The sequence below is a fragment of the Pygocentrus nattereri genome, chromosome 28 (genome assembly GCF_015220715.1).
Source record: "Pygocentrus nattereri isolate fPygNat1 chromosome 28, fPygNat1.pri, whole genome shotgun sequence".
NCBI lineage: Eukaryota > Metazoa > Chordata > Actinopteri > Characiformes > Serrasalmidae > Pygocentrus > Pygocentrus nattereri.
In genome coordinates this window covers 16,440,117-16,456,958 of record NC_051238.1, presented here as the reverse complement: position 1 = coordinate 16,456,958, position 16,842 = coordinate 16,440,117, and the positions used below count along the sequence as shown (strand labels likewise).

Below are 16,842 nucleotides of genomic sequence, written 5' to 3'. Positions count from 1 at the left end.
TGCTGGGCTTTTCCCCTTTACTCCAAATGACAGCAGGATTTCTAAAGTTGGCTTTTTAGTTTTGCACTTGAAAGCACTTTGACATATCGTCTTGTAAAAATGAACAAATGTTTGCTTAACAACTTGATATAGTTTGAAAGTATGTGTCTACATTGAACAAAAACATTTAACATTTTTACAGTTTTACAGTAATACTTTCATTAAAGAACTCTAGTACACAGCTTTTGCAGTCCTCCATTTCTAACAACTGACAAACACATTGTTAATGAGTAATCTGATGTGCTCGCCTTCAGTTTAGCTTATGAAGTCCTAATCAATAGGAGAGCTAATTTGGCAGCATGTGTCAAGTTTTAAATTCTACTACTACAATACTTAAAAGTTAAAATACAGCATGTATGATGATTCTGCTAAATAAATATAAAACCAAAATCAGAAACTCATTTTTTTTTATAAGTTATTAATCTCCAATGCATAACTAAATAAGCAAACATGAAGTATATCCTGGCTGGTCGCCTGTAGAAACTTTGCAATGCATTCATCATAAGCATAAATATTCACAAATGAGGAATCACAAATCATCAATAACTTCATAAATGATCAGAAGATGAACTGCCTCAGGTCCTACCTAGGACTAGTGGCACAGACACCACAGCATTACTTATTTTTTGTAATATGTGCTCTAGAGGACTGGAGATTGTTGATGTTGACTGATTGCCAAGCAGACAAGCTTGACCTGCTCACTTTATTAAACTACACACACACATTGCTGTCATGGACAGAGGAGAACATCCTGACTGTCTGGATAGACGTCCTCCCTTTATGACTGAAGAGGAATTACCACCAAAAGCAAACAATCTCCCCTCCACTGTCCAACTCCATTCAGCATTTGCCCTCACTGTAACAGCACAGGATGGAATGTGCAAGGGACAGGAGTCCTCCATGTCAAATGATGCACATCTAATGGAATTCATTATAGGAAGAGGGAGGCTCCTGAACTGACGCCCAGCCGATACTCCCCGTTGCCTACATCAGCAATATTATTGTGACATTTGTACAGTAGGTACAACCACAATCTCCTCGTTGCTTGCCAGACAAGCCCTTGTTTTCAAGAATTAGAGTCTTCTCAAATTGCATACTTCAAGAATTTTGAGATGGTCCTTGATTATTTGGATTATTTGAAAGCAGTACTGAAATAGGGAATTCAGCTGGGCAACGTTTTTGCCAGAATTCTCAGAAGCCACCTTGTTAACACACTCAGTGGAGGATATTCAGATGTGATTTGAAATTAACAGAAGACGAAAGCAAAATTGTGAATGTCTGATGCCTCATTTAATAAGAAGACATTGTTAATGATCATGAAGTGTAACAGTGGATTGGATTACTAGCAGTACTGTCTCACTAAAAGGCTAATACTGAATTCCTTCATGTTATTACTGTTCATGGAAACTAGCTTTAAGAACTAGATTTTATTACTAATTTCAAGAAATCTTACGAAGTAAAGCTTGTTTCCATTGGTAGAATGTTTGTTCAATACTACAGAACACTGTCTTTTCTGTGAACAAGTCTGCTGGACTTATTTAAGCAATAAGCTATTTCAAAAAATGGTCAAAGTAAAGCATGTACTTTCAATGCTATAGATGGGCTTATAAATGAGAAGTTATGAGTGGTCTGACCGCAGTAACACAGCTAAAATGAGCTGCATTCCCCTTTTCATAACATTCCAAGTAAGACTCACCGGGGCTCATCGTCTTTGGATCGCTTAGGGCAGTATTTTTTCACCAGGCTCCTGTTGGATAACAAAAATATTTAACACACACACGCACACACAAACAAATGGTTCAGAAATTACATTCCTGAATATAAACATTTTTAAATCATATTCATTTCCATGTACAAGAATAAAAGAAGTCAGACTAAACAGTCTATGTAGTTTACACATCAGAGAGCTAAACTAGGTCAAAGACAGGAGAGAAACCCAACACTATGTTAATTCCCTTCCCTTTGCCCCACTTCTTCCCCAAAATGCTATATTTACAGGCAGCAGGAACGGAGTAGTTCTCTGATAAATGAGAAGCAGCATTGCTGTGTTTAGGCATGTTCCTCTCCTGAGGGACATACAGTGGGGGTTGGAGTGCGTATGGGACTAAATGAGTCCCCCCCGCCCACAGATACCCACTGAGCTGGGCTAATGATGCCTGCTACTTCCCTTAAACGTGCTTCCTCTAATTCACTAATAAAAGCATCTCAGACTGATCACTTCCCTCTGTGATTAATATATAGAGCAGCATCAGGTAAAACTCCTGCATACCAGTATGTGTGTCTGCCAAGTCATGGCAGTTTCTCATCATGTTTCTCATCAAAGTATAGACAGAACGGCCACTTCAACAAGTACACCTTATATCCACACACTACACATCCTACAGCCTTAATTGTAGAACTACTAAGTAGACCTATTTTGTAAGTGGAGCTGATAAAATAATACAATGATATAAATAGCCATACAGCCATAAAGTGGTGAGGTGGTGAGTGGCAACACATGTAAATACACACGTCTAACTGACACATCATACCACTGATGCATACTCTGATTACTCTAATTGCTTTTATGAAAGTGTCCAATCAGATAGTCGATGTTTGGCACAGTAACCAATTGTGTCACACACACACAGTCACATGCTGAGATTCAACACTCGAATGAACACTGAGCAGAAGATAAAATAGCTGATAAAAAGCAAAAGGTATTCAAAGCATGGGACGTTTTTACTAATTTAAAGATTATTAGGCTGCTGTGGGAGACAGAAATGGTCTACAGCAATACATACACTTTCCCTCTTTGCCTCAACCTGCTTGTGTTTTAACAACATGCCCCTAAAATGTCCATGCTGGTGAGAGTAGCGATTTGGCTCACTTCAATGAGAATACATTATTGATTTAAGGTGAACAGCTAGTGCGGATTTTGAAAATATATTAATAAATACAAAAATACAAATTCTACTCTAAAACCAGCTTTACTGGTTTTACTTTTCTATGATCAAACTCAGATATCATTTTTAGCAACTGCAGTTTAACAATCCTGAAATCTGGATGTGCTGCTGCATTCCCAGCATCCCAGGTTGCTGATTCAATGTGACTATTTTAGTAAGATTAATATTTTCTGTGTAAATTGGAAACCACTGCATTAACCTTCCAAACCATGATGCATTTCTGAGTGAAACACATGTTTCTATCAATGATAGGTGGAAAAGGTGGAAGGTGAAGCATTATTGGTGAATATTTTTAATTCTTCAAAAATTATGGGAAAACAAGAATGATCTCTTTTTTTAATAAGATATAATGAACTGTGTAATGAATAACTGTATATAAGGAAATACATAAAGGTCAATTTTGATTACAAATACAGTGACTGTAAATTACTAATTTTTGTCAAAAAATTACTAAATATTATTATAATAAATAATAACTTTGCAAAACTGACAATCCTTCAATGCGTCATGACACACCAATGCGTTTAGCTACCACCTGTACGAACACATTTGTAATCAGTGTAATTTGAAAGATCCACATAATAAACCATATCCTGGAAACATAACAACCCCCCGCCCCAAAACAAAAAAAACAATTAACCCTCTACTTAACAGGACTGTAGGCTTCACTACTGCAATGTTTGTTCTAATTAAGTATAAACCTCTACCAAGGACAAATAAACACTCTCTCATTATGAATAATATTAGTCCCAGTGTTTCCCCATCTTGCAAATTATCCCATATAAATAACCTAGAGTCCACCATCATTCACTCAGAGGGGTACGCCACGGTCTCTACTGTAAATTTCAGGCATAGTGGTCAATCTGTGTCATGCCGAGGCTTGTCAGACACCTCTTGCTTGTTGTGGTGCGACGTCACAACTATCAGAGATTACAAGGGGTGAAGCAGGACTCCACAGCTGTATCCAGGCAACAGTGTAACACTGAGAGGGAGTGCAGGGAGGCATGGCTTACTTGGGGGGGTGGGGTGTGGTTTAAGTGGAAAGGAGAAAGAGAGGAGAGGCCACAGCTGCTGCTCAGCTCATGTCCTGAAGCAGATTTATGGCATGTGGCTGATTCTCAGTTTGATTTTTCATCACATTCACAATTCCCTACCTCCAAGGGAAAAGCCCAAAATGCTCAGTGGGCTTTCAGCATTTTGAAGCATCTTATAGTATTAGAGTATGCTATAGAGCAAATCAATACTATGGATTGGACAGCATGGTAACTGCTTTAGGCAGACCACTGAGGCTGAATTACATGTAAGCCCTAAAGATATACCTGAATTAGGAATATACTCATGCATTATAAAGCTGGTAGTATTTGACTCTCATTAATGAAAATAAAACAAATATATGGTCCAATTACAGTGTTTATGTGCCTGTTAAGTGTTTTTTTTTTTTGGTTTTTTTTTTGCCTCAAGCAAAAAATACTTTAGTAAACATTAAGTTGACCTACAAACTGCAGTGTGCTGAATATGTGCCAGATAGATGTGTAGGAGAGAAACTCATGTTACACACTGCCACTTTAAATCTTTGGCTGCAGTGCTGATTTGGGAGCCCTTAAAATACATTTTTGAAGGCAAATGCCAAAAACAAGAGAAGCGGAATTTGAGAAGAGTCTGCTGCGCTGGACAAGAATAGAAACATTTACATTAAAAATACTAATGAACTGATTCCAGTCAAAATAGCCTTCCTCATTTTAAGGAAAAATGGAGGAAAACATATTTAACAGAAAACTGCCCATAAGTCTCAACAACTATACACACCAGCCACATTATTAGGTAAAGTTGTTATTGTTAACACAGATAGCTAATCAGCCAATCACATGGCAGCAACTCAATGCGTTTAGGCATGTAGATGTGGTCAAGAGAACTTGTTGAAGTGCACACCGAGCATCAGAACGGGGAAGAAAGGGGATTTAAGTGACTGAACGTGGCGTGTTGTTGGTGCCAGACGGGCTGGTCTGAGTATTTCAGAAACTGCTGATCTACTGGGATTTTCACACACAACCATCTCTAGGGTTTACAGAGAACGGTCCGAAAAAGAGAAAACATCCAGTGAGCGGCAGTTGTGTGGACGAAAATACCTTGTTGATGTGAGGGGTCAGAGGAGAATGGGCAGACTGGTTCCAGATGATAGAAAGGCAACAGTAACTCAAATAACCAACCAGAATCTCTGAGGAACGTTTCCAACACCTTGTTGATAGTGTGCCATGAAGAATTAAGGCAGTTCTGAAGGCAAAAGGGGGTCCAACCTACTAGTAAGATGTACCTAATAAAGTGGCTGGTGAGTGTATATAGTTAGCTACACTTTCTGCTTCTCTGGTCCAATCAATCCAAAACACATTCAGTGATTACTTCTGGGTTCTAGGGTGGTCAGTTTATTGTTCTGAGAACACCAACCATTCTTTTTTGTCTTCTTCCTTTTCTCAGTAACAGGTTCTTGAGAAATCCTTTCTGATACATAGTGTCGAGTTCTCTCAGAGTGGAAGGATGGACAGAAATACCTTTCTTTAGATCTGAAGTAAGAGGGAAGCTTAATTTTCTCCTCTTTCTCTCCCAAGATGAAAGACAAAGTACTGTTTACCTGACTGTGACAGTTTTGCTGTTCTACATGGCACAGTAGTTAGGAGTCCCACTTTTATTATTTATATATCCCTTTTAATAATTTTTTGAACTGCAGTTTGGTAAATTCTTGTTTTTTCACTTTGATTTTTCTCTTCCTTCATGCAAGTGGAATACTTTTTATTTAATCTCCGCAGAAAAACTATATTGCCAAAAGTATTCACTCACCCATCCAAATCATTGAATTCAGGTGTTCCAATCACTTCTATGGCCACAGGTGTATAAAACCAAGCACCTAGGCCTGCAGACTGCTTCTACAAACATTAGTGAAAGAATGGGTCGCTCTCAGGAGCTCAGTGAATTCCAGCATGGTACCGTGATCGGACGCCACCTGTGCTGTCCAGTCATGAAATTTTCTTGCTACTGAATATTCCACAGTCAACTATCAGTGGTATTATAACAAAGTGGAAGCGATTGGGAAATGACAGCAACTCAGCCACAAGTGGTCGGCCATGTAAAATGACAGCATGGATGCTGAGATGCATAGTGCGCAGAGGTCTGCAACTTTCTGCAGAGTCAATTGCTACAGACCTGCAAACTTCATGTGGTCTTCAGATTAGCTCATTAGAACAGCGTAGAGAGCTTCATGGAATGGGTTTCATGGCTGAGCAGCTGCATCCAAGCCTTACATCACCAAGCGCAATGCAAAGCGTCAAATGCAATGGTGTAAAGCACCACCACTGGACTCTAGAGCATTGGAGACATGTTCTCTGGAGTGACCAATCACCCTTCTCCATCTGGTAATCTGATGGAGGAGTCTGGGTTTGGCGGTTGAACTGAAGGGCAGTCTCTGATTTTGCACAGTATTATAGTTTTTAAAAATGTGCTAAATCTCTGACATGCTTTAAATACATTTTCCACAATAAATATTTAATGAAGGCTTTGTCAATATCCATCAATTAATTTGAGTTTGTAAACTTGAGTGAATTAAAATATCGGGAATTCATTGTCCCTGTACTGTCATGATTTATTTAAACATTAGACAGGCAGAGTGAGTGGGCACAAGGTACCGTGTGTGTGTGTGTACACGTCAGATACATCAGTGTGTATGTACAGTGATTATTATTAGAAAACTCACCGCAACTGTTTTGCATAGGTTTGCTCGATCTCCAGCCGCTCTTTCACAAACTTTGCGTAGCGCTCCAGGAAGTCGATGCCCCATTGTGTGTGCTTGTCGAGGTTTTCAAACTGGTCCTGTGGGAGGAAGTGAGAGAACACAGAGGGGCATTGAGAGGTGAAGGAGCCTTCGCTGGTACTACTCTGTTTGTGTAAGACAGGATATATGAATATGTAATGGTCTGAAGAATACTCATCATTTTGTTGGGCAACCACAGATGTGAATCACTGCTGAGCAAATTAGAAAATTGCCATTTCTGTATACATTTCAAAGGAAACTGCATGTAGCATCAACACGTAGGGTAGATGTACATTCTTGACCTCGATGATCAAACCAATCTGCTTTTGGATGTTTTAAATGCTTTTGTTATGCTTGATAATAGCCTGAATATTACAACAAATCAATAACAATTGATTCTAGCATGCCGAAATCAATATGGTTGAATCCCTCAGTATCCGATATTTTACACTCCTAAGAATGTTAGATATGTTTATTCTGTAACACTTTACTGTGGGGTGCTGTTAATAAGGCTATAAATCACATACATAAGCTTCTCATGACAACTGCCATAAAAGGTGACATCCGCTAGTTTTGACCAAAGATTAGCTCAAGCAGCCCTTATGACAGCTGATGCCTAAAGGAATAAGCCTTTATAAACATTTATGTAGGGTTACGTCAGTTGTCATAACAAGCTTGTGTGTCATATAGCCTTATGAACAACACCTTACAGTAAAGTGTTACCGTTCATCCTAACTATTTGTGGGTTGGTGCGAGTGTTTGACATTACCCTATTTCAAATGCCAGTGCCGTTTCGGGTATGTTTATTTGGTACCAAAATTGGTGTCAACCTACATTATTACTATTACTAGTATTACTTATCCCTGGCAAGCACACATGCAACAATGATATTACTCTGTCCACAAAATGGCATCTTGATGCCAGCTTGGTCTAAGCACCAGGCAAGCATTATATCACCTTATTCACAACTAAATCTCAGACTCTGATATAACACTGAGCCTGAAAAACATTTATGGTGATGAGCCTTCTTCCGCCTCGTTATGGAATAGCCTAGCCACTGTCTGTATCTTTACAAACTATTTATGGTAAAGCTTTCAAGTGCTGAGAGAGAGAGAGAGAGAGAGAGAGAGAGAGAGAGAGAGAGAGAGAGAGAGAGAGAGAGAGAGAGAGAGAGAGAGAGAGAGAGAGAGAGAGAGAGAGAGAGAGAGAGAGAGAGAGAGAGAGAGAGAGAGAGAGAGAGAAAAAACGCAAGAGCGAGCGAGAAAGACAGCAAGAGCGAGCGAGAAAGAGAGAGCGAGCGAGAAAGAGAGAGAGCGAGCGAGAAAGAGAGAGAGCGAGCGAGAAAGAGAGAGCGCGAGCGAGAAAGAGAGAGCGAGCGAGAGAGTAAGAGCGAGCGAGCGAGAAAGACAGCAAGAGTGAGTGAGAAAGAAAGAGACTTTTTGACTGGAAACCTGTCTGTTTAAACCAAGGGGGATTAAAGGAAACCACAGGCTGCAAAGCTCTGGCCTCTGTCCAGCCCGGGGCAGTCAGACAGGGTTTCATGATGAGACTGAGGGGAGGAGGTGGGGTGAACAGACTGATACAGAGAGAAACAAAAGGACGAAAGAGAGAGCAAGAACGCAGACATAAAGCCTAAGGCAGCATATTCATAAGATAGTATTCCCTCAGACAACTTCCCCAGACGTGAAGCAATATATGAGAGAGAGAGAGAGAGAGAGAGAGAGAGAGAGAGAGAGAGAGAGAGAGAGAGAGAGAGAGAGAGAGAGAGAGAGAGAGAGAGAGAGAGAGAGAGAGAGAGAGAGAGAGAGAGAGAGATATAAAGGTAAATGGGGCTCCCTCACAGTATGTACACTCTGGCTGTGTAGCTCTGGCACTGTTTCTGTGGGACACACTGAGGTGAAACAGATCCAGCAGATTTCCTCACAGAGAGAACAATAGACAGCCTTTCCTCATGCACAGCATGGATCACAACAACTGAAGCCTCACCTCCACAAACACCACACGTCCACAAACAATTCAGGCTCATCTTAGTCACAGCAGCCACTTTAAAGTAGGGAGCGGAAAATGTGTATAAGAATACACTTTTCTGAGCGCATCAGGAGAGCTGCAAGCACTTAGAGAACAGTGAACAAATGTATGCGTCATAAAAAGACCAGTTTAGACCAATTATAGAGAGCCTGTAAAATAACAGCGTATAGCAACGTGCAGCAGCCTGTATGTCAGCATATTTTTCCATTATGTTCATTTATATTGATTGATTTTTCCCTCCAGCTCCTTATTAACCGCTCCTTTAAAAAATTTGTAACACAAAATGTAACACTACTATTTTGATGGCAAATTCAGTCCAACCCAATTTATTTTGCCTCAACAAGCAATTTTGATTATTATGATTATTATATTTCTGTCAAGTCATCCGCTCTGTACTTTAAAGCACATCAAAATAACTATGCATGAAAATCAGGGATACACAATGATCAGAATCATAAGCACATAGGCATATATTTCTTAAACCAAATATCAGCTTCAGACAGATTCGACTGATATTTCAAGCTGCTTTTGTATGAAAATTACTGAAATAGAGGAAACCAACATCAGCAGGATTTAAGGAATGTGCATGTTTGTAGCTATAAATTTAATGTATTTGATTAATCCTCAACAGAACTGCTGGATTTGATTACAGATATAATTGATAGTGAAATTATTTACTCCATAAGAGCAGAACGTTTCAGAGACACTGGGCTACTGTGCTAAAATGACTGTTCATTTTACTGCATTTGTAACCCTTTATTAACAAAATCCATACAGGCTACACACTAACAACATTTTCTCATGAATGACATATCAATAGGTTTCAGTGAACACTGCCCTGTTAATTTCATCTCTATGACATCAGACAGGACCAATAGAGAAGTGAAAAACTATTTAAGGCTCTCTCTGTCAAACATTTGCCTGAGAAGAACCCGCAGGTTGATCATGCTGACTGACACCTTACACATGTAGGCATTTTGGACCTGGGAGAAAAGGAGTATTGGCCTAGAGAGAAAGAAGAAAAGCGACTAAGGGACTCTTTTCATCATTGTTTTCAGAGGCCTTCGTGTTAGTTAAGCGCTACTCAGGTGTTAAAAGCCAGTATCAAAGAGGGGATCATTTGCTTTAGTCACGCTGGAGTCGAGCTGCAGCTGAGAACGACTGATCGGAATCATTAAACAGAGGTTTGAACCCCGATTTAAATTCCAGTAAGAGATCTCTGCAGAAAATCAGGACCAGCCCTGTGCCAGGAGGACAAATACAGACTTGAGAGCAGAAGCCTGTCTGAAAGGAAGCAGGCAGTGAACAAACACAAAACACAGCTTGACTCTGCCGCAGTTTTGCCAAGGGTGGACGGAGGACTTTATTCTGGGCTGGTGATGCTCAGAGCAAGTTAGCACGTATGCTTCAGTGTGTCGTAAAGATGAAGGCACTGCACTGGCCTTTGTGTGTGTGAGAGAGAACGTGTGGGTCTTTGTACAGACGGCCTGTATTATTCTCAGTCCAGTAGGCAGTCGGTGCTAGCCCCTGCAGCTATGGTTGCTGAAGGAAATCACTTTAGCAGCAGACTGGTGCTTCACCCGAGTGGAAAAACAGCTCTCCCACGGCCATCTGCGGCGATTTAACTATCATTTAACTTGAGTGTATACATGCGCGCGCGCGCGCACACACACACACACACACACACACACACACACACACACACTATAACTGACACTCATAAGCTTAGAACATTGCGTCACTCAGTCAACACAAGCTGTATCACTACGACTTGTTACTGCTCCACCCAGCAATACACCTGCTTACACATTCCTGACTCAATGATTATAGCTCAGTGCTGACCGAAGACCAGCTTGCTCTTCCAAAACCTTAACTTTCCTCATCAGAAATGCAACAATGAAACTGGTCTGAGGTCAGCTGAAAGGTAAAACAGTAGTCCAACTTGTGATACAAAATGGCTGAGTCTTAATGCCTAAGGACCAGAATGAGGTCAAACTGCCATTTCAGTGTTTCCTGGTTCAGGTGTGGCAAAGCTCAGAGAAAACAATAGGAGCAGCAACACAGCTAAGCAGTCCCAGCATTCAACTACACGCATTAAAAAACAAAACGTCAAGCAAACAACCATGTATGGAAAACAGATTAATGGGTGTGAAAAACCTTTTAAATATACCTCCACATATGGTTAATGTCCTAATAAAAACTTTTTTTTTTTATACATTCTATACCTCTGATGACCTCTATACCTAAACCTGACACCTGAGAAGGAACAGTTACTTAGGATCACGTTCTTCTTCTTTATTGTGATGAAATTACCTGACAAAGTCATGTGATGATAAAAGGCATCAAAGCAAAGTTGGCCAATCTCAGACACAGCCCCCTGCATGAACACCAATCTAGGGCAGATGATCCTTACATTGGAGGAAAAAAAAAAAAAAAAAAACGCATGAATTCAGCCTGGTTGGTACAACATAGTGGCTTTTGCATGGATACCATACTGTTACTCTTAATTATATTAGTAGTTTAGTTACCTACCGATTGTTCTGATGATTAATTAAGCAACCCGAGCTTCACTGGAGAGAAATAAACTATGCCCAGCCTATATTTTCTTATAAAGGAACAGGGAGCTCTCTAAAATACTTTATTAAAAAATAATAATAAATAAAATACTTTGCAGCATGCATACAAATGGTTATATCCTCCAGGTTCCAGGGACAAGTAGGAGAATTTAAAGAATGCATCACCACGCAAAGCGCTGACTAATCATTTTCAGTTCACTGAGAAGGTAACGTCTAACTGTTTTTTTTTTTTGTTTAATCGTTAGCATTTACCAATACACACGTTCATATTCAATACAATTTAGGATTCTGATTGTGTTAAAAACGTATTGACTGTACAGAGCTCTAACTATACAGAAAAAAAACTTCAAAACAAAAGAATGCACAGTAGACACAGTGCAACAACAAAAATAGACAGGACACACCAAGATCCCTAGAAAAAAAAAGCAGCAGTACAGCTTCAACTTTCTATACATTTTGAAAGGTTATGCTTTCGACTTTTAAAAAAAATTAACATTGTTACAACCTTATTGACCTGAATAATCAAGTTAAACAAAGAACTGTTTCAGTCCTACTGTACAGTAAAAATTATTATAGTTTATATGTAAATATTTAAAATACATCTAATTATATGGTATCAAAGCACCACCATTCTTGACAATTTGTTATTTATTGTTTTGAGCTGAACTGAATTATTAGCTAAAGTGATGCAGAAGTCCAGGAATGCAATTTGCTTTACAGACAACCAAGTGAGATGGTTGAGATCTACGGAGAGAAACCAAAGTTTGACCAGGACAGATAAATCAGAGATGATGTCATACAGAAAAAAACTAAGTAAATGTTAAAAGTGCTAGACTGATGGTGAAAGACTACCTCATATGGCAACTAATGCTGATGCGGCGTGCTCCCGGAGTAAAGAGAGGATCCTGTGGCTGTAATCTCTTACTGTAGCCTATCCAAGGTGAAGGTGAAGTCTCTAAAAACTGAGGCCTCTTACCGCCAAGTGAAAATGAGAACCACATTCTCTTTATCTAACAGGTTTTTTGACACTTGGAGGCTCATAATGTACGAGACAACCACAGTCGTGAAAATGCTTTGAAAGCTACTTCATTATCAAACCAACAAACTGGCCTAGCCTGTATGGAAACGCATATTATGTCTCTTGCGTTAAAGGACAGAAATAGAGAGTGGTAAAGTCTCAACCAATTATTTTAAACAGTGGTTCATACACACAGATGGCAGTGGCTACTAAATATGCACCGTGAGAACCACATATTACACAGCTTTGAGGAGAATTCCAGTCTGTTTGTGGTCCGACAGTGTGATGAAACAAAAGAAAAAAATTCCAAGTCTACCATACTGTTTCTGGTTGGCACGCTTTTCCTGAGGGCTACTGTCCTAGCCAGGGGCAGATGGGCATGCTCTGTGTGTCTGCAGCTCCGCATCTTACATCACCTTTCCCTCCAAAAGCCCCATATTCATGAATAATTAATGCCATGAGCTCATGCAAAGCCCGCCTTCTTTTGATGACTGGCATTTGTTGTTGCTAGGTGATAGGACTGGCAATGCTGGCAGTCTTTGGATCTCAGCTTACAGACACCTGATAGGGATCTCAGTGTTGACTCCATTGTGGAGCGTTATGGACCCCCTGCTGTGTAAACTCCACAACACAAAAGAAAAGAGCCAAGCGCAGGCTCACTTTTCACTGCCTGGGATGTCCATGAAACGTGGATTTGGAGGGGAATCGAAAGGGGGGAAAGTTCTCCGTTTGTAGGCTTCCAGAGAATTTCAGTTCAATCCATAAGCTTTCTGTCCTCTGCTGAGGGACAGTGTGTCTGACATGGGGCTGCTTCCAACTTTATTAGCTTGCCATTTTTCCAAATGTCCTTGCCCAACGCCCCCCTTCTCTTGCGCAAAGCTGTTTGTTTGTGTTGAACTCATTCCTGTGGCTTGTATACCAAATCTCGATTTCCATTTACAAGACTCATTTACAGGCCTGAGTGGCTGCAGACAGAAAGGTGAATGTAAGGCATGCTGTGTAACCCCACAGGCTACAATAAATATCATGACATAATTGTTTACAATACAGCCTCACTCAGAATCAGTAGCAAATATTCACAGGAAATGGGCCAAATCACTCTTTATAATCATTTGTTTAGCATGTAAACCAGATCATGTCAAAACCGGACAGAGAATCAGGAAAGCTGATGTGCTCAAAGATAAAAAAGCCACTTCCTAAAATGTTGTGGAGCAAAGCATTTTCATAAGCATTGCTAACCAAAAAGATTCTCTGTCATGTGATCTCTGTCATTCTGTCTGTCAATGCTGAGGAATAAAAATATGATTATTCAACTGTGCACATTATTAAAAACAAAAGGTGCTAAAAAGTGGTGGCAGGAGTGATACTACAGACAAACCACTTACCTAAAGAACACTTTAGTATAACACTTGTCCACAGGACAATGCACTGTTGTGTATTGACTGGTAATTAGCAACAAATATAACCTGACAACTTTGAAATACAGAATTTTCAGTAGCTCAATAAGATTTCCATTCAAATTTTTAGCTTTTGCTTATATAATAATGAATATATTAAAACTCTCAGCCTCTCAATTTAGACAAACCCAGGTTCTTATACAGGTTTATTGTGGTTCTGGGCTGTTCACTTCCTATACATGCTTAAACCTGGCCCCAACTACGTTTCATAGTCCATACACTTTTTAAATCTCATGTTGCATTAACAGACAATGCGCACATCAAGTACTTTACAGAGGCTTAGATCATGGCTCAGTGAGTCTGACTTTAAAACCAGATCGGTTTATAATTGATATTTTGATGGGATCTGTCCTTGATTTCCTCCTGAGCAGGTAATGATTAATCATTTACGAATGACTGCTGGTTATCGGTCAAAAGAATTTGCCCAAAATTTGCATCCCAATCAAAGAACTAGTTTGTAGAGCTTAAAGAAGCTCCACAAAATCTGTGATGCTATACCAGTACATCCAAGAGCACAGTGGGCGGTAGTATCGAATGGCCACAGGCACAAGAGCTGAAATGGATAAAGAAATGTTCAAATCCTACAAAATAGTGTTAAGACATTTTGAAAACACAGCACAGGGAGATCTGGGAGACCTGCTGGACAATGGTCCTATCAGGAAAGGCATCTCCTCAGAAGAAAACATCCTTAGGTAGAATAATGACAGGAAGCTGGGTCAAAAGAGAGAGCAGGAGTATGAAAGCCTCACTGGGCTCCACCAGCATGACTAAAGTCAAAGGACAATGCAATAAACAGAGAACTACATATGCTCCTCTAGTCACGACAGCGTATTTCTTTGCAGAAGCAGGGCCTAGGGGAACGTAGGTAAATGCAAATCGTGCCTCGACATTGCTTTGATATCAGGGCTTCATTTGCATAGACATGGTTGCAAGAGAGGAACAGTAATCACAGTCAAACTTGAAGAAGTAGGGCTGAATTAAGACATGCAGGAATACAGACACAGACATACTGCACGCACACCTCCTCTGGCTCGCTCTGGAGTGGACATGGAGAGAAATGTCGCGCTGTCAGAACAGCTAGGATCAACTGTATAGGAGCCCCAGGCCAGGCAGAGTTAACTTCATTTCTGCCAACACCTCCCTGAATCAGCGGCTCGGGAGGGGACAAACACATCCAATCTCAGCTTTCATTTCATGCATTAAACATTAAAATTAAAAGGGGAAACCACATGTTGGGAGCTTGTGAAAGAAGCAGGCTCAAGATCAATCAGAAAATATCAGAAGTATCAGTTAGACTGGAAGTGAATTTCACAGCGGTATGGGTTTCCTCACATTTCAGTCTGTTTTGATCATATTTGCTGCACTGTAAATGAGTATTTTAATGCATTTTAAGGTTGTATTACATTGCCTAGGCAAATTCTCTTTTTTTTTCTTCTTTTTTTTAGTGCAGCTATAGAGGAAATTCCCAGGTGAGGCTGGGGGAGGGGAGGCGAGGGCTTTTTTTTGGCTCTGATGTTTCAACCACATCCTCCCTGCTACCTCCTGGCTAAATCCCTCTCCCCTCTTTTCATCGTCTTCCATGTTCTGCTTGCACCATGCATGGGTTTCAGGTTTCACATTGCAGCTCCCTTGATGCAGACAGAATAATGTCGGCCTGCAACTAATAACCATTTTGATAAGAGATTAAATCTGTTGAACACTGCATCAATTAACTGATTCAATGTTTCTCTCTTTTCACAAATCACAAATTTATGTATTCATAATACATAACAAAAAAAAAAGTACTGAATGCATTAATAGCAACTTGCCTAAAGCTGTCCTTCAACAATGTATGGGATTCTCTCATCATAAGCAGTTTCTCCACAAAACATGCGAGCACCTCTGAAGTTGCTGTGCTTGTTCTACCATCGCTTAACACAGCTGCAGCAGCAGCTGTAGAAATACTACTTCAAAAGATCTGGGACCATTTTCACAATTGTGTTACAAGTGAGAGACCTCAAAACACAATCTTTAAAAAAAAAAAAAAAAAACACACACACAAACACAACAGCTGGTCTTTACTCAAAATCATCTGTACAATGGAATTCCAACGTAAAAGAGGACCCTTGGCTCTAACTAGAACCGATAACATTCAGTACTTCTATAAAGTCAAAGATTTAGTAAATGGCAGGCCCAGAAAACTTGTTCTGCGAACAGCTGTCTTTTGAGGCGGTCAGGCACCACAGTCATGCTCAAGTGCCATGCAAGTTCATCTTTCCTAAAAGACTTGTAAAGTGATCCTGCACTTCAGTAGACTTCCACTTTCCACAGGTGTAACCTCAGTCATGTCTGAATTTTTTTTCCTCTTTCAGTGAAGTGATGCATTGACAACCTAACCAAACAACTGGTTCTTGAAAGCACTGAAAATCTTTTTCCTAATACAAATGCTGGAAGCTGCTCCAGAGACACTGTAGATAGATATGGGGCCAGAATGCTGACTGGCCAGAAGGAGACAGCAGCAGTGGCAGTAACATGAGGCTCTCAAATGGGTAGAAGCCTACAGGGAGGATCACATAAGCAGAGGATACAGCAGAGAAACTGGGGGCCGGTGGGGGGAGGGGGTTGTCAAGGACGGGAAGAAATAAAGAAAGCAAATCTCACAATAGTATAGATGTTATTCACTTCAGTCAGGAGAGAAAAGCCTTTTTCTTCTCCAACAGAAACCAAAACAGGACAGGATGCTGGTTTCAGTATGAACCAGTCAGATTCATTTCCATACCTGACCAGTCACCAAGCCAGCAAACATGCTATGTAGTTCTGCTATGAACAGGTCTACAAGTTGTTTTTAGCCAAGTTGCCAAGTCAAAAAGTATTCCATTCAACCTAGTAAGCCTTTGTGAATTTTGTTCTATTGGACCATAAAATAAACATTCTCCAACACGGAGGCTATTCAGAGGTTTAAAGCATCCTGTCTCTCGGTGACAAAAAGATACAGTAAAGC

General features: G+C 40.2%; 1 protein-coding gene across 2 annotated transcripts in view; it reads right to left on the bottom strand.

Moving 5' to 3' along the window:
- Positions 1-16,842, bottom strand: part of fnbp1l (formin binding protein 1-like) — a 51,439-nt gene that overhangs the window by 14,169 nt on the left and 20,428 nt on the right. For both annotated transcript variants that reach the window (XM_017693512.2, XM_017693513.2), the window contains exons 2-3: positions 6,727-6,842; positions 1,736-1,786 (exon numbers count right to left, since the gene is read on the bottom strand). In XM_017693512.2, the coding sequence (XP_017549001.1) occupies positions 1,736-1,786; positions 6,727-6,842 (167 nt within the window). The remainder of the gene's footprint in view (positions 1-1,735; positions 1,787-6,726; positions 6,843-16,842) is intronic.